Source organism: Hippocampus bargibanti, linkage group LG07 (genome assembly GCF_051943395.1).
Source record: "Hippocampus bargibanti isolate YZ-2025 linkage group LG07, ASM5194339v1, whole genome shotgun sequence".
NCBI lineage: Eukaryota > Metazoa > Chordata > Actinopteri > Syngnathiformes > Syngnathidae > Hippocampus > Hippocampus bargibanti.
The window spans coordinates 3,123,809-3,150,000 of record NC_142740.1 but is presented as its reverse complement, the minus strand read 5'-3'; the positions used below and the strand labels follow the sequence as shown (position 1 = coordinate 3,150,000).

The 26,192-nt window shown below is 41.5% G+C and overlaps 2 protein-coding genes and 1 long non-coding RNA gene across 6 annotated transcripts in view; 1 reads left to right on the top strand and 2 right to left on the bottom strand.

Annotated features, from left to right (window-relative positions):
• The window catches only part of LOC148895137 (cyclic nucleotide-gated channel cone photoreceptor subunit alpha-like), a 15,812-nt gene extending 4,898 nt beyond the window's left edge, over positions 1-10,914 (top strand). Inside the window, exons 2-9 of one of the 4 annotated variants that reach the window (XM_089000831.1) lie at positions 3,516-3,635; positions 4,845-4,916; positions 5,075-5,206; positions 5,278-5,337; positions 7,862-8,056; positions 8,167-8,268; positions 8,969-9,075; positions 9,200-10,914. In XM_089000831.1, the coding sequence (XP_088856957.1) occupies positions 3,535-3,635; positions 4,845-4,916; positions 5,075-5,206; positions 5,278-5,337; positions 7,862-8,056; positions 8,167-8,268; positions 8,969-9,075; positions 9,200-10,596 (2,166 nt within the window). In that variant the 5' untranslated portion in view covers positions 3,516-3,534 and the 3' untranslated portion in view covers positions 10,597-10,914. Of the gene's footprint in view, positions 1-3,515; positions 3,636-4,844; positions 4,917-5,029; positions 5,207-5,277; positions 5,338-7,861; positions 8,057-8,166; positions 8,269-8,968; positions 9,076-9,199 lie in introns of all 4 variants that reach the window. The other 3 variants (XM_089000830.1, XM_089000833.1, XM_089000832.1) reach the window with 3 other exon arrangements.
• LOC148895138 (uncharacterized) lies at positions 3,482-10,095 on the bottom strand. Its single transcript, XR_016115548.1, has 4 exons — positions 9,956-10,095; positions 9,661-9,855; positions 4,593-4,747; positions 3,482-3,610 (listed from the first exon to the last, which is right to left on the bottom strand). It is a non-coding gene; the product is annotated as an uncharacterized LOC148895138 (long non-coding RNA).
• A 190-nt stretch (positions 10,915-11,104) lies between the features above and the next one.
• il12rb2 (interleukin 12 receptor, beta 2a) lies at positions 11,105-25,467 on the bottom strand. Its single transcript, XM_089000829.1, has 16 exons — positions 24,811-25,467; positions 24,580-24,721; positions 23,003-23,263; positions 22,801-22,927; positions 22,527-22,720; positions 22,308-22,450; positions 21,851-21,995; positions 20,212-20,285; positions 18,699-18,909; positions 17,915-18,088; positions 16,991-17,095; positions 16,775-16,921; positions 15,689-15,820; positions 14,236-14,338; positions 14,051-14,141; positions 11,105-12,511 (listed from the first exon to the last, which is right to left on the bottom strand). The coding sequence occupies exons 2-16, from the start codon at positions 24,650-24,652 to the stop codon at positions 12,065-12,067; spliced, it is 2,427 nt and encodes an 808-aa protein (XP_088856955.1). The 5' UTR covers positions 24,653-24,721; positions 24,811-25,467; the 3' UTR covers positions 11,105-12,064.
• Positions 25,468-26,192: the final 725 nt, after the last annotated feature.

The following is a 26,192-nucleotide window of genomic DNA, read 5'->3' as shown; positions in this document are numbered from 1 at the left end:
AAACTAGCATCATGGCTTACAACGAGCTTCTGTATAGAGTGAACTCTGGCGCGAATGGCTGCCGCTGCTCACTCGCACACAAAAAATCTTGTGACGGTAAAGTGACCTTGAGTTTTGAAAGGCACTTCTAAATGAAATGTATTATTATTATGATTATTAAAAATATCTTCTCATCACATTTCAACGAGCTTTTGTTGACATGGCCGATGATGTAATGCTATCCAAGTTTACCTTTAGCTGCACTGGCGAAAGGTAAATGACTGTCAGTGTCGTTTAATGTAGCTGGGGGGGAGGGGGTGGGGCTTGTGCTGTGTTTGTTAACTCCTTAGCATTAGCGCTAATCCGCACGTGCCGACACGTGTTTACAACCACAGCGAGGGAGTTTAAATCATTGCTAAGATAATGGCGAAAAAATAAAATATTTATTCAGGAATTGGAAAAACAAGTAACATCCAACTTACGACCAGCTCTACTTACGACCACAACCTCCATTTTTAACATTTTAATTCTACGCCTGGCACTGCAACGTGCTAGCAGGCAGGCAACGTGTTCGAAATTTTTCGCCAGCCAGCATTTCACACTCGCACAGCAATCGACCGTGTGATGGCACCGGGGGGGAGGGGGGGGGGGGTGCGAGTCATTTACCCTACGAGTCTCTATTCAACATTTTCAATGGATTTTGACTTATGACCATTTTGACTTACGACCGTTTGGTCAGAACGGAACTCGGTCGTAAGTTACCTGTATTACGTAGAGCGGCGTTCCCGAATATTTTTTTTTCTTGCTTGGGTGCCGATAAAGCGCTGGCCAGACCTCTGGCTATGTTTTTTTTCCCTTCCACAAGGGGGCAGCATTTCCCTTGTTTTCCATGTTAGCGCTTTTTTCCAGCTTCAGGTGTTGTTTAAGCACTATATAAATGTATGTATTGCATTGTATTTTGGACATCTGCCCTCATTTCAAGGTCAGATAACTCCAGACCCATATAATTTAGGAATTAACTCCATTCCATCAAGCCATCAACGACCATCTAAAACTTTATTACACGGCACATGTTATTTCTTTAATTATAATACCACAGCACATTTATTATACATAAAATAAGAATCAGGTATATTTTGTGTAGTTTTAAGGCTTAGAAAATTACAAAGTAGAAAATTATGTTTTATGGGGACCTAGGAACGGATTATTCTCATTTTAATGGTTTCCTATGGGAAATTAATTTTTGGGATACACACTTTTCGCCTTACACAGTAGAAAATTATGTTTTATGGAGACCTAGGAACGGATTATTCTCATTTTAATGGTTTCATATGGGAAATTAATTTTTGGGATACACAATTTTCGCCTTACACAGTAGAAAATTATGTTTTATGGGGACTTAGGAACGGATTATTGTCATTTTAATGGTTTCCTATGGGAAATTAATTTTTGGGATACACAATTTTCGCCTTACACAGTAGAAAATTATGTTTTATGGAGACTTAGGAACGGATTATTCTCATTTTAATGGTTTCATATGGGAAATTAATTTTTGGGATACACAATTTTCGCCTTACACAGTAGAAAATTATGTTTTATGGGGACTTAGGAACGGATTATTCTCATTTTAATGGTTTCATATGGGAAATTAATTTTTGGGATACACAATTTTCGCCTTACACAGTAGAAAATTATGTTTTATGGGGACTTAGGAACGGATTATTCTCATTTTAATGGTTTCCTATGGGAAATTAATTTTTGGGATACACACTTTTCACCTTACACACTCTGTCAGGGAACCAATGAAGTTCGTAAGCCAAGGTATCACTGTACTCTCAATAAATAGTTTGGCATAGGGCATGAAGCACTACATCCCCTGCCGGCAGTAAAAGTCAATCTTCCTGTGTTGGAGCTTTTATTCACAGTGTCCGACCTAATATCTCTGACACCGCAGAAAACCCACGCGAATAAATTTGTAGCTCCCGAAGATCTTTTTTAAACAAATGGTCCAGACTGCACCTTCCCTGAGGTGAACAAAGAAGCACTTAACTATGCGTTCCCAAAGAAGGATGACTAATAGACTTAGCCGCGCTATATATTCACACAACCATGCTGCCAGTGGGGCCAAAGCAAACCCGTACTTAAGTAGCACTTATTTTAAAAGCAGGGTTGACCGTTCACACACAGAGAACACGCTCATCCTGTTTAGTGGTAAGGATATAAAGAGGGTGTATTTTTAGTGGCTGGATACCGGTATATACACTACACCACACACTGGAAACGTGTCTGTTAGCTTCATATATTTCGGAAATAAGAATGAAAAATGATAAAGACGGGTTGGACATGTCTCTCGTAATCAGCTAGCATAAGAAGCTATTTTCATAAAACAGCAAAACCCTTCACTAAATCGCCATGGTGGGGTGAAGTTCAATTTGGATCGTTTGTACAACAGACGTCTTAGGCAACATAGGCTTAGTTATGCTGATAAGGTGATACCAGAGCAAATGGGGCAATCGGGCCAGTCGTAGGCCCCATACTCAGGCAGGACAATAGAAGTAATCAGTCAGGACAATAGAAGTAATCAGTGTAGCCGCAGGGAGTAGTCCTCTGCTCCCCCACAACCTGAGAGCAGGGACCAATCATAACAGAGTCTGGCACCACCACGTCTGGACAGTAGGTATATATATATGGCTAGCTATATATATATATATATATATATATATATATATATATATATATAGGGCCAAAACTACCAGCAAAAAATTTTAGCTCGCTGACGAAGCCTCTTGGATAAGAAGCGAAACGTCCGACACCTTCAAAGAAGTACAGGTGACGGCTGAAGAAACATTCTCATCGATGGCATAATCTGCTAGTTAACTTTGAGTTATTCCAGATTGAACGGGGTCACTGTTGATGGCTAAATAGCTAGCTATCTATTTGCTATCTATTAGTTGCTGTGGACTGCAAATGTCCCCATTGTGGGACAAATAAAGGTTTTCTGATTCTGATTAGCGGTCTAGCTATCTATTAAGTTATATATTAGCTAGTGAGTTATTCCGGATTGAACGGGGTCACCGATTAAGGCTACCGAGCTAGCTATCTATTTCCTATCTATTAGTAGTCTAACTGGCTAGCTAGCTATTAGTTTTCTATTAGCTAGCTAGCTAACCTGATCTATTTGAGTTCTTCCAAGTTGAACGGGGTCACCATTGCTGGCTACCTAGCCATCTATCTATTTGCTATCTATTAGCTATCTATTAGTTATCTATTTGATAGCTAGCTAACTTGATCTATTTGAGTTATTCCTGGTTGAGTAAACACTGGCGCATGTGGCTGCCGCTGCTGACCCACAGAAATACTGATCCTGTGACTGTAAAGTGACCTTGAGAGTTTGAAAGGTGCTTGTAAATAAAATGTATTATCATTATTATTATTATTATTATTATTACAACAGGACATGTGAAAAAGTTAGCCATTTTGGGTGGAAACGGTCATTTTTGTGCTTTTAAGATGTATGTTATTTCTTCTCATCCCAGCTGGGCCTAACACGACACTATGGCGAAGGTCAACAGTGAAATCTCCTACCTGACCAGATGTCGCTTGTCCAGTCGCACATCGGACGAGGAGCTGTCTGTCATGGAAAATGGAGACAGCAGGTATGCTTGAAGCACCGGTGTCAAAATCAAGGCCCGCGGGCCAAATCTGGCCCGCCACATCATTTTATTCGGCCCGTGAAAGCATATCAAGTGCCATGATGCTTGCTAAAAGGTCCTATCTAGCTATTAGCTATCAAGTTAGCTAGCTGGCTCTTATTTGCTATCTAGCCAGCTCTCTTTTTGCTATCGAGCTGGCTGGCTCTCTCTTTGCCGTCTAGCTGGCTAGCTAGCTTTCTAGTGGCTACATTGCTATCTAGGTGGCTAGCAATCTGGTAGCTATCTATTAGCTATCTACAAGCTGGCTGGCAGGCTTTCTATCTATTTAGCTATCTATTACCTATATAGCTATCTGGGTGGATGGCTATCTAGGTAGCTATGTGTTGGCTATTAGCTATCTACTAGCTGGCTAGCTAGCTTTCTCTCTATTTAGCTTTCTATTGGCTATATGGCTATCTAGCTGGCTAGCTATCTGGCGGCTATCTATCAGCTATCTATTAGCTATTTAGCTAGCTTTCTTTCTACTTAGCTTTCTATTGGCTACATGGGTATCTAGGTGGCTAGCAATCTGGTAGCTATCTGTTGGCTATCAATTAGCTATCTACTAGCTGGCTGGCAGGCTTTCTATCTATTTAGCTATGAGTTATATAGCTATCTGGGTGGCTGACTATCTACTAGCTATCTACTGGCTGGCTAGCTAGCTTACTATCTATTTACTTCAGGGTTGGGTGAACGCTGACACGTGTGGCTGCCGCTGTTCACCCGCAGAAAAAATATCCTGTGACTGTAAAGTGACCTTGAGATTTTTGAAAGGCGCTTAGAAATGAAATGGATGATTATTATTATTACTTTAAAAAATAGAAATGCTAACTTGTAGCCACCTAGCATCACAATGTAAGGGTAAGAAAGTAATGCAGCTAAATTCACAGTCACCATGAGACACAATTTTCAGAGGTTCACCTGAAATTCTGTGAAGGTTCATCATTGTCCGCTACATTGTCCGAGTCAGTCAAAATGAGCAACATCAATCACTGGTGCTTTCAGCGAAGTTCAAGGTTCCTCTAAAGGCTCTCCTAAACGATCCTCGTAAGGTTACCATCTGCAGACGACCTCACCTGAGGGAAACAGTTATGATCTCTGAGAATGAAAAACCTTTTAATTGTGACATGATATTGGTACTTTTTGGCTCAAGTTGCGGACGATGTCTTCCAGTCACAATTCCGAGAGGGCGTTGTCTTCAAAGTCCAACAGAACGCTTTTCACTGGTCCAGGAGCAATGGCCAGGTAAACTCCGCCATGAGCGACTCTCCTTTTGTGATTCTGACCATTGCCCTTTTCTCAGTAGCCTAGATGGATGTCACGTCGTTGTTATTTCCGCTCTCTTTGATCATGTCTAGGCTATCTTACTTCTTCTACATGCTGCGCAACTGGGCCTTTAACAGGATCAATCCTGAGGTACCGGTGAGGCGCGACTCCTTCCTGGAGCGCTTCCGAGGCCCTGAGCTCAAAGAAGTTTCGGGTTGCAAAAGCGACAGACAGTCCTTGGACCAAAACGGCACAACGCGCAGAAAGAAGTGAGTGGTCATTGGGATAAAACGCAGACCGTGAAAATAAGGGTACCTGACGACGTTTTTCGTTTCGAAAGCCTCGGCAGTAAGTGGCCGCTAGCTACTTACAACATGAATAACTGCAACAACGCAGATGAGTAAGTGCGTATAACTTGGTAGAAAACCAGGTAGTACTCTGGCCTAGGTGCTAGTGACATCCCTTCCCTTTACCTTGGTCATGTGTTAGGTTAATCCCGACCAAATTTACAGTTTTATAAACTCTTTACGATGGGGGTTTCATGTGAATTTGCAAGAAGGCTATGATTTGTACAAACACTACCAAGGTAGATCCACCTAGGCCTCCTGTAGACCTTGATAGACCTACCCTCTTGCCTCAATGAACAGCAAGAGTTTCTGACCCTCAAAAAAGAGATTAGAAAAAAAAATAACCTTCCAAGCTAGTTCCATGTGAATTTACAAGGGATCTATCATCTAGCTATGATACCAAAGTAGATCCAAACCTCCACCAACCCCTCCCAACTTAGTGTTCTTCGAAAGGCCTCCTGTAGACCTTGATAGAACCTACCCTCTTGCCTCAATGAACAGCAAGAGTTTCTGACCCTCAAAAAAGAGATTAGAAAAAAAATAACCTTCCAAGCTAGTTCCATGTGAATTTACAAGGGATCTATCATCTAGCTATGATACCAAAGTAGATCCAAACCTCCACCAACCCCTCCCAACTTAGTGTTCTTCGAAAGGCCTCCTGTAGACCTTGATAGAACCTACCCTCTTGCCTCAATGAACAGCAAGAGTTTCTGACCCTCAAAAAAGAGATTAGAAAAAAAAATAACCTTCCAAGCTAGTTCCATGTGAATTTACAAGGGATCTATCATCTAGCTATGATACCAAAGTAGATCCAAACCTCCACCAACCCCTCCCAACTTAGTGTTCTTCGAAAGGCCTCCTGTAGACCTTGATAGAACCTACCCTCTTGCCTCACTGAACAGCAAGAGTTTCTGACCCTCAAAAAAGAGATTAGAAAAAAAAAATAACCTTCCAAGCTAGTTCCATGTGAATTTACAAGGGATCTATCATCTAGCTATGATACCAAAGTAGATCCAAACCTCCACCAACCCCTCCCAACTTAGTGTTCTTCGAAAGGCCTCCTGTAGACCTTGATAGAACCTACCCTCTTGCCTCAATGAACAGCAAGAGTTTCTGACCCTCAAAAAAGAGATTAGAAAAAAAATAACCTTCCAAGCTAGTTCCATGTGAATTTACAAGGGATCTATCATCTAGCTATGATACCAAAGTAGATCCAAACCTCCACCAACCCCTCCCAACTTAGTGTTCTTCAAAAGGCCTCCTGTAGACCTTGATAGACCTACCGTACTTTAGCCCTCTTGCCTCAATGAACAGCAAGAGCTTCTGACCGTCAAAAAAGAGATTAAAAAAAAATAACCTGCCAAGCTAGTTCCATGTGAATTTACAAGGGATCTATCAGAAGGCTATGATCCCAAAGTAGATCCAAACCTGCACCAAGCCCTCCCATCTTGGTGTTCTCTGAAAGTCCTCATGTAGACCCTCATAGACCTATCGTACTTTACCCCTCTTGCCTCAATGAACAGCAAGAGTTTCTGACCCTCAAGAAAGACATTAGAAAAAAATAACCTGCCAAGATACAGTGATACCTCGGCTTACGAACGCCTTGGCTAACGAACTTTTCGGTTTACGAACGTTAAATTCACGAGAATTTAATCTTGGCATACAAACTATTTTTTTGGGATACACACGGAGCGGAACAATGAGTGATGTGTCGTTCGCGAAAAGGTTAAAATACCCCATCAATCAGTCTCCACAAATAACCAGCACTAGCCATCTGTACACTTGATGCAAAAAGCTATCAACCCAGCTAAACAGAACACAATTGATGAGGAACTAGATAAAATTATCGCAGCGAAAGAATGGCAACTTCACTCGGATATCGTCAAGAAGCAACCTGAAAGTTCGTCATCCATTGATGATTTCAAGGCTAGCCACGGATGGTTCGAGAACTTTAAGCGTCGTACAGGGATTTATAGTGTCATTCGTCATGGTGAGGCAGCCACTTCTGACGATAACGCTGCCAAAGATTTACAAAGAATCATTCCTCAAGATGGTGCAAGATGAAGTCTACGTTCCTCATCAAGTGTTTAATGCTGATGAAACCGGCCACTCCTTTACATCAAGCCATCAACAACCATCACAAAGGTAAATAAAACAACTTTATTATACAGTACAGTTTATTTCTTTAATTACAATACAATAGCACATCTATTATACATAAAATAAGGTACATTTTGTGTAGTTTTAAGATTAAAAACTTACAATTAGAGAGTTACAATTTAAAAGTTAAAAGTAGAAAGTAGAAAATTACGTTTTATGGGGACCTGGGAACGGATTATTCTCATTTTAATGGTTTCTTATGGGAAATTAATGTTTGGGATACACACCTTTCGCCTTACACTGTGTCTGGGAGCCAATTAAGTTCGTAAGCCAAGGTATCACTAGTTCCAGACCTCCACCGGTCTGACCCTCTCCTCTTGGTGTAATCTGGTAGCCCTCATGGACATAGCAACTAGCTATCTAGCTAGCTAACTATTGCGATGAAGAGACTTTAAACCCCAAGGTTGTTTCCCTTAGCAAAAAAGAAGACAAGAAAGAGGAAATTAAAAAAGACCCAAAGGATGAAAAAAACAATGACAAAAAGGAAGAGAAGGATGATAAAAAGGATGAAAAGAAGGATGAGAAAAAGGACGAGAAAGATGACAAAAAAGACGCTAAGAAAGATGACAAAAAAGATGATAAGAAAGACGACAAAAAGAAAGAAGAGCCACCGTAAGTACTCTCCGATAGACTTTACATCAGGATGATTTCATTCCAGAAATATCTGATTCCTGCATTCTTAAATAAGGCCCCAAATAAAGTTTTTTGTTTTTGAAATCCAGAAAGGAGATCTGGATCATGGACCCGGCTGCAGACATGTACTACAGGTGGCTGACGGTCATCGCTGCACCGGTGTTTTACAATCTGATCATGATTGTAACCAGGTATTTATCCTTGTCCTCGATTGGTTTACGATCTGATATTTTCCACTAATTAAATAATGGCTACCTAGCTAGCTACATAGCTAGCTAGTTATCTAGCTAGCTACCTCTTGGCTATCTAGCTAGTTAGCTAGCTACCTCTTGGCTATCTAGCTAGTTATCTAGCTAGCTACCTATTGGCTATCTAGCTAGCTACCTATTGGCTATCTAGCTAGTTATCTAGCTAGCTACCTATTGGCTATCTAGCTATCTGACAGCTATCTATTAGCTATCGATTCGCTAGCTATCTATTAGCTGTCTAGCTAGCTATTTGGCTGGCTATCTAACAGATATCTAATGGCTATACAATAGCTATATATTAGCTGTCTAGCTGGCTAACTAGCTAGCTAGCTATAAGGTATCTATTCGCTAGCTATCTATTAGCTGTCTAGCTAGCTATTTGGCTGGCTATCTAACAGCTATCTAATGGCTATATAATAGCTATCTAGCTGGCTAACTAGCTATCTAGCTAGCTATTCAATAACGATATAATAGCTACCTTTCTATCTATTTGAGTTAATCCCGGGTTGAGTGAACGCTGGCGTGTGTGGCTGCCGCTGCTCACCCACAGAAAAACTGATCCCGTGACTGCAAAGTGACCTTGAGAGTTTTGAAAGGCGCATAGGAATGAAATGTACTATTATTATTATTACTATTTTACCAGGGCCTGTTTCAATGAACTCCAGGACCGCTTCACCAAACTTTGGATCTTCTTAGACTACACCTCAGACTTCATCTACTACACAGATACGTTTGTCAGGTCAAGGACAGGTCAGTTTCTTGTCCACCATTTTGTTTTTGTTCGGATCGTGGTCACGCAACAATCTGTAGACCAAAGCATCACTACAGATTAATAAATGTAGAAATGGATTATATTCTTGTGTCTGCTCCTCAGGCTACTTGGAACAAGGCCTCCTGGTGAAGGACGCCACAAAGCTGAGAGCCAAATACAGGACCACGTCGCAGTTCAAGTACGACATGATTACCATGATCCCCACCGATCTGCTCTTCCTGAAATACGGATTCAATAACCCAGAGTTCCGCTTCAACCGCCTCTGCAAGATGTCCAGACTGTTCGAGTTCTTTGAAAGGACAGAGACCAGGACCAGCTTCCCCAACATGTTTCGCATTAGCAATCTCGTACTTTACATCCTGGTCATCATCCACTGGAATGCCTGCATGTTCTTTGCTATCTCCAAGACCATTGGTTTCGGATCGGACACTTGGGTGTACCCCAACATCAGCCACCCAGAGTATGGCCGCCTGGCCAGAAAATACATTTATTCCCTCTACTGGTCTACACTGACCCTCACTACCATCGGCGAGACGCCTGCGCCGGTGAGAGATGTGGAGTACCTCTTTGTCATCGCTGATTTTCTCACCGGCGTGCTGATCTTCGCCAGTATCGTCGGAAACGTGGGCGCCATGATCTCCAACATGAACGCTTCCCGCGCCGAGTTTCAGGCCAAGATTGACTCCATCAAGCAGTACATGCAGTTCCGCAAGGTCACCAAAGATCTCGAAGCCAGGGTCATCAAGTGGTTCGACTACCTGTGGACGGAGAAAAAGACTTGCGATGAGAAAGAGGTTCTCAAGAACCTACCGGATAAGCTCAAGGCTGAAATCGCCATCAACGTCCATCTTGACACACTTAAGAAAGTACGCATCTTCCAGGACTGCGAGGCGGGTCTCCTGATCGAGTTGGTGCTCAAACTGGAGCCTCAGGTCTTCAGTCCCGGGGACTACATATGCAAGAAGGGCGATATCGGTCGAGAGATGTACATCATCAAGGAAGGCAAGCTAGCGGTGGTGGCCGACGACGGCGTCACGCAGTTCGTGGTCCTCAGCGACGGCGCATACTTTGGGGAAATCAGCATCCTGGGAATCAAAGGCAGCAAGGCCGGGAACAGGAGAACAGCTAACATCCGAAGCGTGGGCTACTCCGATCTCTTCGCCCTTTCCAAGGATGATTTGATGGAGGCGCTCACCGAGTACCCAGATGCCAAGAAGGCCCTGGAGGAGAAGGGCAAGTCCATATTGATGAAGGACAACTTGATCGATGAGGCGGTGGCTAACGCCGGTGCAGATCCTAAGGACCTGGAGGAGAAGCTGACCAGGCTACAGGACAACCTGGACGTGATGCAGACTAAGTTCGCTAAGCTAATGGCAGAGTTCACTTCCAGCCAAACGCGCATGAAGCAACGGGTCACCCAAATGGAGGCTCAGGTGAAATCCGTCAAACCCGAGGATCTGGCAGAAGTGGTGGCTGACAAGGACAAAAAGGTTCAGTGAATAAGGACTTTATAAGGAGCGAAGGACTTTTCCCCCCATTGTCCGAATTGTTTTGAAGTTTGTCCAGAGGATCCTTGTGAATGTCGCGAATAGCGAAAGGTAATCAAAGCCCCCCCACACACACAAAAAGGTTTACCAGCTATAGTAGATCAGGTCAACCATCAAGTCAAAACAACAACAACGCCCCCTGCAGTTAACATTTGATATTGTACAGATAAATGTATATTGATGCACATGACATGAAGATGTCTCGCTGTGTTTGTCTACATGGTCATTTTGTTGATAAAATAAAACGATTACAATATACATCTCGCAGTACTTTTTTATATGCATACAGTAAAGTCTTGTTATATCGATATCTGTTATATCGATAGTACTGCTTATTACGATACTATTTCTATGAACTCAAGGAGAAAATTACATGCCCGCAGGATCGGATATATCGATAGTCCGGTTATATCGATATTATTTCCGACTCCCGAGAATATCGATATAACGAGACTTTACTGTATATTTAGCTAGCTAATGAAGGAAATACTGTAAGTACATTTAGTTAGCCATTTTAAACATTGTAGGATGAATATTAAAATAACGAGTTAATCAGTATCAATAGCGCTTTGTTTCCAATAGATAGACGAGGGAGCAGATGTAGAATGTGTGTCGGAGTTATGTTTTTGCGGGCACGAGGGGGGGGGTCAAGGGGTCAGCTGGTTCAATGCAGGAAGGAGGTGAAAGGTTACAACATAAACCAGAGCTGTTTGACAGGGACCCAATTTGAGATATCTCCACTTCATCCCGCCAAAAGAATGACTGACATCAGAGCCTAGTGAAGGACCACGCATGTAGCTCGCTATTTAGCCAGCTACCCATGTAGCTGGCTATATAGCTAGCTACCCATGTAGCTCACTATTTAGCAAGCTACCCATGTAGCTTGCTATTTAGATAGCTACACATGTAGCTCGCTATTTAGCCAGCTACCCATGTAGCTCGCTATTTAGTGAGCTACCCATGTAGCTTGCCATTTAGCCAGCTACCCATGTAGCTGGCTATATAGCTAGCTACCCATGTCACTCGCGATTTAGCAAGCTACACATGTAGCTTGCTATTTAGACAGCTACCCATGTAGCTTGCTAGTTAGCCAGATACCCATGTATCTCGCTATTTAGCCAGCTCGCCATGTCGCTATTTAGCAAGCTACCCATGTAGCTGGCTATATAGCTAGCTACCCATGTCACTCGCGATTTAGCAAGCTACACATGTCGCTTGCTATTTAGACAGCTACCCATGTAGCTGGCTATATAGCTAGCTACCCATGTCACTCGCTATTTAGCAAGCTACCCATGTAGCTTGCTATTTAGCATCTCCCAGCACTTGCAACACATAATTGACGGAGTAGTGGAAGTTTTAAACCACGTGACAACTCATCGCCCAGTAGACTTAGCGGCTCAACCTCTCGTCGTGTACGTGATCAGCAGTTTTCAAAGAGGTCGCTACAATCGATCCGGACCGCATCCAGGGTCAATTTTCCAATCATCTGCGGCTCCATGTGCTCAGTCAACAAGCTCCAAGAAGATAGAGGTGTCAGCATGTGTCTAAAAGCGTCATCATCATCTTCGTGGACCTCCTCCTGGACTCGGCGTCCATCTTGGCATCCAGCCGAGATGTAGTTTACGGTTTTGATTTGGGAGTCAAGCATGATCCGCATCTGCTCCGAGCCGTCGGATTCAAAGGAAATACTCTTGATGTACGTGGTGGGGGACGGTTGAGATGCGGAAGGGCTGATTGGTGGGGAGGTTGCCCCCTCCGTGTTGTGATTGGAGACCTTCTCTTCTTCAGTGATGATGATAATGGTGTCCGGCTCTTCCTCCTCAGTCAGAACGGACTCACTCTGCTGAGAATGTAACTTCATTTTATCCTGGGGCGTAATACACATACAAAAAGAAATACATTAAAAACAATTAAATAAAATAAAGATTATATGTAGAGGGCTCAAATGCAAGCGAGAAAGCAAAATAGAGAGCTAAAGATTTGCTGGCAGTAAGTGAGGAGAGATAGTGAGGTACATAGGTAGCTAGCTAAATAGCGATCTTCATTGGTAGCTCGCTAAATAGCGAGCGACATGGGTAGCTGGCTAAACGGCCAGCGACATGGGTAGCTGGCTAAATAGCGAGCTAAGTGGGTACCTAGCGAAATATCGAGATACTTGTGTAGCTAGCTAAATATCGAGCTATGTGGGGAGCTAGCAAAATGGCGAGCTACGTGGGTAGCTAGCAAAATGGCGAGCTACGTGGGTAGCTAGCTAAATAGCAAGCTAAATGGGTAGCTCAATAATAGCGAGCTACATGGGTAGCTCAATAATAGCGAGCTATATATGTACCTAGCCAAATGGCAAGCTACATGGGTAGCTCGCTAAATAGCGCACTACATCGGTAGCTCGCTAAATAGCAAGCTACATGGCTGGCACGCTAAATAGCAAGCTACATGCGTGGCTAGCTAAACAGCGAGCTACGTGGGTAGCTAGATAATAGCTAGCTACATGGGTAGCTCTATAATAGCAAGCTACATATGTACCTAGCTACATGGTGAGCTACATGGGTAGCTCAATAATAGCGAGCTATATATGTACCTAGCCAAATGGCAAGCTACATGGGTAGCTCAATAATAGCGAGCTACATATGTACCTAGCCAAATGGCAAGCTACATGGGTAGCTCGTTAAATAGTGAACTACATCGGTAGCTCGCTAGCGAGCTACCTGGGTGGCTCGCTAAATAGCAAGCTACATGGGTGGCTAGCTAAACAGCGAGCTACGTGGGTAGCTAGATAATAGCTAGCTACATGGGTAGCTCTATAATAGCAAGCTACATACAGTAAAGTCTCGTTATATCGATATTCAAGGGAGTCCGAAAAAATATCGATATAACCGGGACTATCGATATATCCGATATCGATATAACGAGACTTTACTGTATGTACCTAGCTACATGGTGAGCTACATGGGTAGCTAGCTAAATAGCGATCTCAATGGGTAGCTTGCTAAATAGTGAGCTACATGGGTAGCTAGCTAAATAGCGAGCTGCATGGGTAACTCGCTAAATACCGACCTACATGGGTGGCTAGCTAAATAACAAGTTACATGGGTAGCTAGCTAATAATAATAATAGTAATACATTTCATTTATAAACGCCTTTCAAAACTCTCAAGGTCACTTTACAGTCACAGTGCAAGTTTTTTTCTGTGGGTGAGCAATAACAAGCTACATGGTAGCTAGCTAAATAGCGAGCTACATGGAAAAGAAAAGAAAAAAAAAAACCTTAAGAAGATCATCTAACAATAAATGATGACATAAATATTTGAAATAAATATACAACAGATTTAGGATTTTGTCTTCAACCTGTGGGATTTGTTTTTAACCTTATTTTTATTTAATTTTATTTCCACTGACGTTTTAATCACCTTTTGCACTCTTGAGCACTCTTTTGCCCATTTGCTGTTCGCCGGATCCGGCACCACTTGAGGCATGAAACATTGGATAATCAGCCACATCCTGCAAAAGAAGACACATTGTGGTTCAACAAGGCAAGCTAATCCTTCATAGCCTTTTTTTTGTATCCCCTCCTCCACTGGCCGATGTTGTAAACCTTTTCTTCACCGCTGCAATTTGATAAAGGCACAGCAACAGCGAAACTCCTCCGGACAACAGCGGGCACAAAACCAGGAGGAACACCGGCATCCCTTCTGAAACTGCGAACGATAGACATTTTTTTTTTAGTCATGAGAGCTGAAGTTAAGCACCACAAAATTGACATAAAACTGCATCACAACAATGTTTTTATTGATGTATTTATTTATGTAGTTGTTTATGTGATTGTTTATTTGATTAAAAATCAAATAAACAAACAATCAGGCTTTCATTGTTTATTTGATTAAAAATCAAATAAACAAACAAATAATTTATTTATTTATTCATTTGTTCATTTGTCCGTTCGTTTTTGTATTTATGTATTTATTTATTTGTTTCTTAAAAATAAAAATAATAATACAAATAATACAAATAATCATAAAAATAAAATAGTAATACTAATAATAATAAAAATAATATTAAAATAATAATAATAATAAAAAAATAATGAAAAATAATATTTTATTTATTCATTTGTTCATTTGTCTGTTCTTTTTTGTATTTGTTTACTATAATAATAATAATAATAATAATAATAATAATAATAATCGTAAAAATAAAATAGTAATAATACTAATAATAATATTAAAAATAAAAATAATGTTAAAATAATAATAAAAACATGAATAATAATAATAATAATAATGAATAATAATAATAATCAGAATCAGAATCATCTTTATTGCCAAGTATGTAGGACACACAAGGAATTTGTTTCCGGTAGAACACGCTGCACTAGTATCGTTGTAAAAAAAAACTATATGAATAATAATAATAATAATAATAATAATAATACATGTCATTTATCAGCGTCTCTCAAGGTCACTTTACAGTCACAGGGTGACAAGGATATCCCCACAGATCCTTTTCCTCCCTCCACCTCTGTGTGCCCCCACCCCTGCACCCGTCTCAGCATGATGGGGGACAGAGCTTTCAGCTGCTCTGCCCCCAAACTCTGGAACTCACTTCCCATCTCAAAACCCCCCACCTATTTAAAATTGCATTTTCTGTGTAGCTCTTTCTCTTGTTTCTATTTATAATTGTATTCTATTTGTGATTGTATTTTATTTATTATAGTACCTATGCTTGTCTGTGACTGTAAAGCGTTGGAAGGCACTTAAAATAAAATGTATTATTATTATCTTTTTTTTTTTTTTAATGTTTTTGCACATCGTCTGGCAGTTAATTGGTTCCATGACCAGAACACAAAACAATGGTCCCCCCCACAAAAAGCAAAAAAAAAAATGCATTGTGTTTTTCTAAGAAAGAAATGTGGTATTTTTAATACTGTATTTAAAAAAAAATTAAAACGTAGATTGATGACATGATTTAATTTAATAAAAGACACAATCTCCAATAAAAACGCTGATAATAATATTACGACGCACGGTAGCCTTGATGCGCGCGCTCACCTTGGATTACGATCTTGACTTTTTGAGTGGCAGGACTTTCTCCCTGAGAAGTCCAAGCAGTCATCCACAGTCTATGGACGCCCGATGGGAGATCCTCCAACACAAATTTCCGTCTGGTCGCTCGAACCCAGTCTGTCAATCAATAAAATAAATATCATCTTGATCAAAATATTAATACAGTGATACCTGGGCTTACGAACTTAATTGGTTCCCAGACAGAGTGTGTAAGGCCAAAAGTGTGTATCGCAAAAATTAATTTCCCATGGGAGACCATTAAAATGAGAATAATCCGTTCCCAGGTCCCCATAAAACATCATTTTCTACTTTCTATTTTTTTAAACTACACCAAATATACCTTATTTTATGTATAATAAATGTGCTATGGTATTATGATTAAAGAAATAAACTGTACCGTATAATAAAGTCATTTTATTGACCTTTGTGATGGTCGTTGATGGCGTGATGGAATGGAGTGGCCGGTTTCATCAGCATTAAACACTTGATGAGGAACGTTACCTTCTTCTTTCACCATCTTGGATTGATCCCTTGTAGGTGCTTTCGCTGTGATAATTTTACCTTGTTCCTCATCAATTGTGTTCTGTTTAGCTGGGTTGATAGCTTTTTGCATCAAGTGTACAGATTGCTTGTGCGGGTTTTTTGTGGAGCCTGATTGATGGGATATTTTAACCTTGCAGTCTACATTCTGCCTTTGAACGATCAAAGTTGAAATGAGTCCAAATTTCAAGTTTTCTATCCATTTTCTCATTCTCTCTCTGTCGTCTGCCTGTCTCTTTAATATTTAAACCACCTCCTCTCACTGCTGCGTTCTTGACCAATCACGTGGCTTTAACCGAAGACTGGGGGTGGCGAATAGATGGACAAAAACAGTCGGCTGCCATTTTGTTGTTAGGAGAACGGGTCGTTCGCGAACGACACATCACTCATTGTGGCAGCTCCGTGTGTATCCCGAAAAATAGTTCGTATGCCAAGGTAAAATTTTCATCAATTTAACATTCGTAAACCGAAAAGTTCGTAAGCCGAGGGCTTCGTAAACTGAAGTATCGCTGTATATATTTGTTTGTTTACATTGCTTCACATGTCCATTAGCATCTTCCCGGTAGACTGTGTACTGCGCGATACAGCCGCCGCGCTGAGCCCTGGGAAGCTCGGCCCACGTCAAAATCACTTTATTGCCATCCACTTCCTGTTGGAACGATGGACCAACTTTGGGTACTACAAAAGAAAGTAAAAGAGTGGATAAAGGCCAATTCAACCATTGTTCTTTTACTTTTACGCCATTACCTGATCGGCTGGTGTTGAAAAGTGTAAAGGTGCCGCTGGTGGTCATGGACCCGTCGCCATACAGAACATAAACGGCTCCTTTGTAGCACTCAGATGTGTTCAAACCTGTGCGTGGAGAAAATTTATAATAATAATAATAATAATACATTTCATTTATAAGTGGCTTTCAAAACTCTCAAGGTCACTTTACAGTCACAGGATAAGTTTCTGTGGGCGAGCAGCGGCAGCCACACGCACCAGCGTTCACTCAACCCGGCGGAATAACTCAAAAAGATAGAAATATAGCGAGCGAGCTAATAGAATGCTAGATAGCTAGCTAATAGATAGCTAGCTCACTAGATAGGTAACCCTGTGTGTGGAAAAAAAACAGTGATGCATGAAGAAAAAAATGATGTGGAATAATCGGAGAAAATGAATAATAATAATAATAATAATAATAATAAAAAAACAATAATAATAATAACTCAAAGATAGGAAGCTAGCTAGCTAATAGAATGGTAGATAGCTAGCATGGGTTGAGTGAACGCTGGCGCGTGTGGCTGCCGCTGCTCACCCACAGAAAAAATATCCTGTGACGGAAAGTGTCCTTGAGTTTTGAAAGGCGCTTATAAATGAAACGTATTATTATTATTATTATTATTATTATTATTAATAGCTAGCTATAGCTAATATGTTTCCAGACTCAAATAGCTAGCTAGCTATATTGCTAATAGCTAGCTCTCTAGCTAGCTAATAATAATAATAATAATACATTTCATTTATAAGCGCCTTTCAAAACTATCAAGGTCACTTTACAGTCACAGGATCATTTTTTTTATGTGGGTGAGCAGTGGCAGTCACACTTGCTAGTTATTATGAACTCATGATCATCAAAACAGACGATCCGGACTTCAAAAAGACGTGAAAGCAGATTGGTAAACATACCCGTGATGACTACGTGACAGTCTTCTCCGGATAATTTCAGCCAGTGCAGCTCTTGCAGCATGAGCCCCTCGGGGTACCACTCCACCACGTGGGACGTCGCCCCTTCCATTTGTGTCCACAAGAGGGCAGCGCCATGCTCATGTTCCTTCACCGCCAAGTCCAAATGGGCTGATGCTTAAAGGACAACCGACGTCACTTTTTTGTTTCCTAACTGACATCAGAAAAACGTTTTATAGCATCTAAAATACCCAAAACACGCTCGTATGACATTTTTATTTAAATGCAAAACACCAATAAAAATGACTTAAAAGGTCCAAAATCTGCAAAAAATTGAGCTGCGAATTGGGCATTTTCAGAAAGTCCCGCCCCCAATTCGTGATGTCACGCTAAGACGTCTTGCATTGCTGGAGAATCAAAACAATGGCTTCAATTATGTGCCATTTTGAGGCAATATTGGGGGAAAATCTCTCACTCAAAAAAAGAGGCAGAAAATGGCGACCTCTTGTGAGGAATTAATCAGCCCGTTTCCACAGGCTTATAAATTCCTTCTACGGAGCTTGGACGCCCTCTTCTGGCGGCTTTTTGGTGCAACACGAGGTTTTCAGACCAAACAAGTACAGCAAAATACATTGTCGTGATGGAAGGACTGCAATCATGTGTCCTTTTTTTTCGGTCACGGGCGTTCCTTCAGTGACGTCACGTACGGACTCGTCACCAAGACTTAAAAAATGAAGCATTCTGAATACCTTCCCGAGGGAATGGAGGTGATTTTTTTTTTTTTTACCTTTGGGATGATAGGCGACAATTTTGGCCGGTGGAGACGTCCCTTTGGCATTGACGGCGCTAACCGTCACGTGACAACCGGGGCAAAACGCAACGGAAGCGCCGGTGGTGTTGACGCTGAGGTAGGACGTGGATACTGGGACAGACTGGCGACTGTGTACCGCCACCAAGTATGCCAGGATTTTACCCCTGGCGTGAGCGACGGTCATCGGCTTGGAAAAAGTAGAGAGAGAGAGGGAGAGAATAAGAATACATTTCATTTATAAGCACCACACAAAATTCTCAAGGTCACTCATAGCTAGATAGCTAATAGATAGAAAATAAATAGCTAGCTAGCTTCTTTTTTTCGTTTCAGATTTTAGCTAATAGAGCAAATAGATAGGTAGCTAGGCACAGAGAGAGAGAATAAGAATAAATTTCATATATAAGCGCCTCTCAAAATTCTCAAGGTCACTCATAGCGAGATAGCTAATAGATAGCAAATAGCTAGCTAACTAGCTAATACATACCAAATATATAGCTAGCTAGGGAGAGAGAGAGACAGAGAGAGAAAGAAAGAGATACTAAGAATAAGAATACATTTATTTTATAAGCGCCTTTCAAAACTCCGAAGGTCACTTTACAGTAACAGAATCAGTTTTTCTGAAGGTGAGCAGCGGCAGCCACGCACGCCAGCTTTCACTCAACCCGAAATAACTCAAATAGAAAGAAAGCTAGCTAGCTTGCTAGTTAATAGATAGCTAATAGACAGCTAGACAGATACCTAGTTAGCTAGCTATATATTGAATAGTTAGCTAGCCAGATAGCTAACTAGCTAATTTAGACAGCTATATAGCTAATAGATAGCTTGTTATAAATAAATAAATAATAATTAAATAAACCAATAAACACTTTTGATTACTACAGTGGACATCTTAACATGTTATAGGTTATGGGCGCACGGAAGGGTTAACTAGAGTTGAGCTAGTAGCTAACTACCGAGATAGATAATAAATAAATAGATAGCTAGCTAGGTAGAGAGAGAGAGAGCGAGAGAGAGAGACGACATTCATTGTGCTAATGCTAATTTCAAATGTTAGCAATGTAAGATATGTTTTGAGTTCGTCATTTCTCTCCCCGTTTCTACGTTTACGTTTTAACACCCCGTTTCTAGTAAAGCGAAACTGTCACCTCTCTTTCACTTTGTTTTCAAATATATACCACCGTGCGCCTATGTGCGATCAAGTGCAAGTGGTTACTAGGTTGCTGCGTAACGCAGTGATCAACATTTGACCTTTTACTGTCAAGGTGAAACAGAAAGTCTCTCACACACACACACACACGTTTTTTATGTTTACTGGGGACCATTTCCCAGCTCATCATTAACGGGGACCACCCTCAAAAATAACAGAAAATCACACACACACACACACACACACACACACACACACACACACACACACACACACACACACACACACACGCGCACACGCACACACACACACAAATGCGCACACACACATTTTTGTATTTACCTTCCAAAAGAGCCTGATGGACTTGAAGTCAAAGGGAGGTTGAGCGTACCACACATCCATCTCTTTGTCAGGTGCTGCCAGAAAAGAAATTACAAACTTATTTTGTTGTTTTTTTGCGACATTGAAGCCTTCCAAAATAAATATAATAATAATAATAATAATAATAATAATAATAATAATAATAATAATAATAAATTTCATTTACAAGCGCCTTTCAAAACTCTCAAGGTCGCTTTACAGTCCCAGGATAAGTCTCCTGTGGGTGAGCAGCGGCAGCCACAAGCGCCAGCGTGCACTCAACCCGGAAGTAACTCAAATAGATAGCAAGCTAGATAGCTAGCGAATAGATAGCAAATAGACAGCTATTAGCTAGCAAATAGATGGCCATTAGCTAGCGAATAGATAGCTAATAGCTAGGGAAAAGATCTATGCAAACCAAGAATTTTGTGATCATGGAAAACATCTCTAGTAGCATTAGCATGTTCGAGATGTCGCACCATGTACAGTCGATTAACTTAAACAAAACATCACACCATTGTTATTGCCCATTGTAGCCACCACCAAAACAAATATTGTATCTTAACACCATCACTTTGACGCACCAACTTCCTGATATCTGCATCCAGAATTATGTATAGTACAGTGACACCTTGGCTTAGGAACTTAATTGGTTCCCAGAAAGTGTGTGTAAGGCAAAAAGTGTGGATTCCAAACATAAATTTCCCATAGGAAACCATTAAAATGAGAATAATCCGTTCCCAGGTCCCCATTAAACATCATTTTTTTTACTAAATAAGCCATAAAACTACACAAAATAGACCTTATTTTATGTATAATAAATGTGCTATGGTATTGTAATAAAAGAAATAAACTGTACTGTAAGATAAAGTTGTTTTATTTACCTTTGTGGTGGTCGTCGATGGCTTGATGGAATGAATAGCTCTTTGCATAAAGTCTCTCAATCATCTTGGAAGTTGTGATATTGCAAACAGATGCAGGCAGACACACTAGAAACTCCATTAATAGTTGATTGATGGGATATTTTAACCTTGAAGTCCACACTCTGCTTTTTATCAATAAAGATGAAACAAGTCCAATTTTCACTGTTTTCTATCCATGTTCTCACCTTTTCACTTTTGTTTTATTTGTTTCACTTTTTTGTTTCAAGCCCTGTCATCGGCCTTTCTGTTCATGTGCAGCTCTGTGTTTCTATAACCCCTCCCCCTGCTCGATGCTGCGTTTGTCCCCTCCCTCCTCTACCACGGATCTTGACCAATTACGTGCAGCTTTAACCGAAGACTGGGGGCGGGGAATTGAGGACAAAAACAAATTTCCAGCTCCTCGTTCACTTCAGGGATCCGGCTCCAAGAACCGGCTCGTTAGCGAACAACACATCACTCATTGTGGCGCTCCGTGTGTTTCCCGAAAAATAGTTTGTATGCTATGATTATATTCTCACGAATTTAACGTTCGTAAGGCGAAAAGTTCGTTCGCTAAAGCGTTCGTAAGCCGAGGTATCACTGTACTCACAAAACTGTAAAACCTGAATGGGACTGTCGCGGCTTGGAATTGAAGCGAATTTGCGCGAGACAGTCAAATCACATTCCATGTAACGAATAACTTGATTTTTTTTGCTTGCCTTCTTCCTGAGTCCAACTGGAGGTGACGTTGCTCCAGTGACTCCACAGTCCCGTGCTGAATTTGCCTCGAGCTCTGAAACGGTACAACCGGTAGGGTTCCAGAGACCAGATGGACAGCAACTGATCCGTATCCGCCGTCACACTCTGGTGGGGCAACGGCTAGCGTGTTAGCATTTCGCCAGTGGGGATTTGAAGTCTTTCCAACGGGACATTACAGAGACTTTTCAAGGCACCAGGGTGTCATGGGACAAATTCAACAATTTTAAATACTTGGGGGATGGAATCCGTTGTGGTCAATTTACAGACTGAAGTCAGGAACCGTAAAATGTTACAGAATTTACTTTTTGTAGCGTTCTACCTCTCAGCACACTACAATTGTAAAAAAAAACCCAAATTATTTTGCCGCTCTTGGAATCTGGACAAAAATGTGGGGAAACAGGAAGTTGTCATTCTTACCGAATTTCTGTAGATTGTCCACAACCCGACTTCTGTAGCGTACTGGATCTCCACGAATTGCGTTCTTGGGGGTGACTGAACCCTGAGGTCGCATCCCCTGGAGGAACAACGAGGCACAGCGAGGACTGGCGCCGCGGGGATCGCTGTTCACATCGATACAATTTTAACATCTAAGTGCTCCATGACGGTCCTCCAATGAGAAGAACACAACGAGGGTACCGATGTCGCTGAGGGTGTAGTTGGCGGGAAACGAGACGGCAGACCCCAGTGCATTGTGGGTGATGACACGGACCGAGATGAATTGGACTCCGTGGGGCAAAGAAAATCGGACCGTTGGGGGATCGGATGGTCCGATGGAGATTTGGATGGGTGGCCACGATTTGGTGAGATCTTCTGATAGACTCGTTGACACCCTGCAACACATTTGCATGGCAATTGAGTGGTGCGAAGTGGATTTCTTCAAAATGAATATTTCTCGTTCGCACACACGGACCAGACTGACTCTGAAGTATCTCTCAAGTGTGTTTTGCGGCTTCTATCCCAGGAGCAAATCACCAAACCCGTCTGGTTCCTCAGCACCTCGTACTTGCATCGGATCTCCCGCGGCCTCTCGGGTGGGTCTGCAGATACGAAAACGTCCAACGGACCGGTCCGCTTGACAAAATCCGATTTTCCAGCGGGCGATCGACACTCACAACCAGCCCAGATGTCGACTCCGCAAGGGTCCAGGTCCAAGTCACGGCACAGGCAGCTGAAAGTCCGTTGCTTGGTGATATTCTCCACGCGGATGTAAGTGGTAGTGGAATTGACCACAGTGTGATGCTGTTGGGCAGGTGGGTGCTCGCTGAACATGGCGCGGTCGCAATCGTAGTGAAAAACGCAGTAGACCTCCAAGATGGAACCTCGGCGGACCACCGCCCCGGGGTTAGACCAGATCATGCAAGCTGGGGTCTCGCCTCAGAAACAAGAGAAGAAAAATAAGCACTGACAAGGAAGGGCAGAGTTTGTTTGTGAGCAAGTTACTTCTGGTTGTGAAAGTGAGTGAGAGGTCTCGAAAAAAGGGGTTTCTAGGTGCTTGGGATTCAAAGTTTGGACCAACGCAACTTGATCGTTCTTCTCTGTTAAAGGCATTTTGTCTGGATTCCAAAAAGCTTCTTTGATTCTTAATTTAGGACCGCAAAGCTAGACCTCATACACCCCTGCAAGCGCTTGGTACCAGACACTCTTTTTTTATAGACCTCAAGAAATTCCTCTTTTCTTTTGTCCCCAAGACCACAAGGACGCCGTCGCCTGCAGGTGGTACGCGCTTCCATCTGATGGACGGATGATAGCCGAAAATCGATTCATCACTGTACATCATTTTGAAAAAAAATATGATGCGTAGAACTAATTATTCTTTTTAAGTTAGTCCTAAATTGAAATCTTTTTGAGACTGTAAAATTGTTTAAAAAGTGCTTTGTAAAAGTTTTTTTTCGAGACTAGGAACGTATTAATTTCTTTACATTGATTATAATGGAAAGTGATGTTTCGGTTTTTGAACAAATCTGTTTTCGAACATGTTTCGGGAGTGGATTATGGTCAAAAAACAAGATATCACTGTATATCATTCAAATGTTTTTCATTTTTAGTTCCGGGTTTAGTGAACGCTGGCACTTGTGGCTGCCGCTGCTCACCTGCAGAAAAAATATTCAGTGACTGTAAAGTGTCCTTGAGAATTTTGAATAATAATACATTACATTTTAAGCATCTTTCAAAGCTCTCAAGGACACTTTACAGTTACAGGATACAGTCGCTAATAGATAGCTAGCTAGATAGCTATCGAGCCAGCTAATAGATACCTAATAGATAGCTAGGTAGTTAGCTTGATAGCTAGCAAGACTGTCATCAATCTTCTCTCATAAGGAATTCTGTCAAACGGAAATCACTTAATCCGAAAAAGAAATAATAGATATCTAGCTAGATAGCTAGCGAGATAGCTAGCCAGAGAGCCAGCTTTATGTAGCGCTTTAAACGATAGCTGAAGTTGGAACAAAGCGCTAACATGGAAAAAAAATGGAAATGATGCCCCATGGTGGAAGGAAAAAAAAACATTGCCAGATGTCTGGCCAGCGCTTTATCGGCACAACAACGGCGCTCTACGTCATATGTTCAAATCCTGAATGGCAGTGAATGAGTGAACCAAAACCAAACAATTGTACTTTCCTGTGGGCTTCATAAAGATGGTTTTTAATTCTGAAAAATGTTTTGGGGAAAATAAATGTTTGTGCCTTACCTGCGCTAAATTGTGTCAGCAGGATTAGCAACACAACACAGAGAAGGAACCATGTCGTGGGAATTGCCGCCATCGGTCATCAGTCGCTGGCTTTTTTTGGGTGTGGGTGCGTCACATGTTCAGAAGAAAAACCATCGGCACCCTTCGCAAGAAACACAAAAGCGTTTAAAATGCGAGTCGGCGTCAGAAGGGAGAACGTTCACAAAAACTCACGCCAAAAATGTACTTAACCTCAAGTCAAAACGATGGATGATGTACGTTGTCTTTATGTCCTTTCTTCTCATCTTCCACCTGGTCGTCACGGCGAACGTGATAAGCGGTCTCCTTTCTGTTTTTTTTCTTCTTTTGTTTGTTTGCATGTGAGTCAAAAGTTGCACTTGAATGGAGGAAGTTCAGTAGGGTGAACATGCAGCCCTCCCCCCAACCATCTGTTTGCTATCCGATTGGGTCTTTTTAGGTATTACAGTTGAACCATAGACTACAGAATACAGTGATACCTTGTCCTACAAACTTAATTGATTCGCAGACAGAGTGCGTAAGGCAAAAAGTGTGTATCCCAAAAATTAATTTCCCATAGGAAACCATTAACATGAGAATAATATGTTCCCAGGTCCCCATAAAACATAATTTTCTAATTTTCTAAGCCTTAAAACTACACACAATATACCGTCTTTTATGTATAATAAATGTGCTATGGTATTATAATTAAAGAAATAAACTGTACTATATAATAGTCATTTTATTGGCCGGTTTCCTCAGCATTAAACACTATGTGGAATGTAGCCTTCTTCTTTCATCATCTTGATTCTTGAGGAATGATCCCTTGTAGGTGCTTTCTCTGTGATAATTTTATCTAGTTCCTCATCAATTGTGTTCTCTTTTGCTGGGTTGATAGCTTTTTGCATCAAGCGTACAGATTGCTTGTGCGGGTTTTTTTGTGGAGCCTGATTGATGGGATATTTTAACCTTGCAGTCTACACCCTGCTTTTGAACTATCAAAGTTGAAACGAGTCCAAATTACACTGTTTTCTATCCATTTTATCACTTTATCACTCTGTCATCTGCCTGTCTCTTTAATGTTTAACCCCCCCCCCCCACTCACTGCTGCGTTCTTGACCAATCATGTGGTATATGGGGGCGGGGAATATAGGACAAAAACAGTCGCCTGCCATTTTCTTGTTAGGAGAACGGGCTCGTTCGCGAACGACACATCACTCATTGTGGCGCTCCGTGTGTATCCCGAAAAATAGTTTGTATGCCAAGGTAAAATTTTCATAAATTTAACCTTCGCAAACCGAAAAGTTCGTAAGCCAAGGTATCACTGTATAATTTTTTTATGGGTTACATCGAGACATCCCAGTGACGGAGATCATATCCACCTTTTTAGTCCCTTACATTGAGATGCACACATTTGATTCCATCTCGAAAATATATCATTTCAGCAAGAAGTTAACATCGATCTCCCGGATGTCATCTTGTCTCATTTTATTACCTAAGAGAGCATTTCCACTTCGCTCAACTAGCAGACACGATCCCACAACTCTCCTCATCACAATTTCAGTGCATCTGGGAAGTCCTGCATTATAGGACTTTCCCCTACTTACACATAGCAT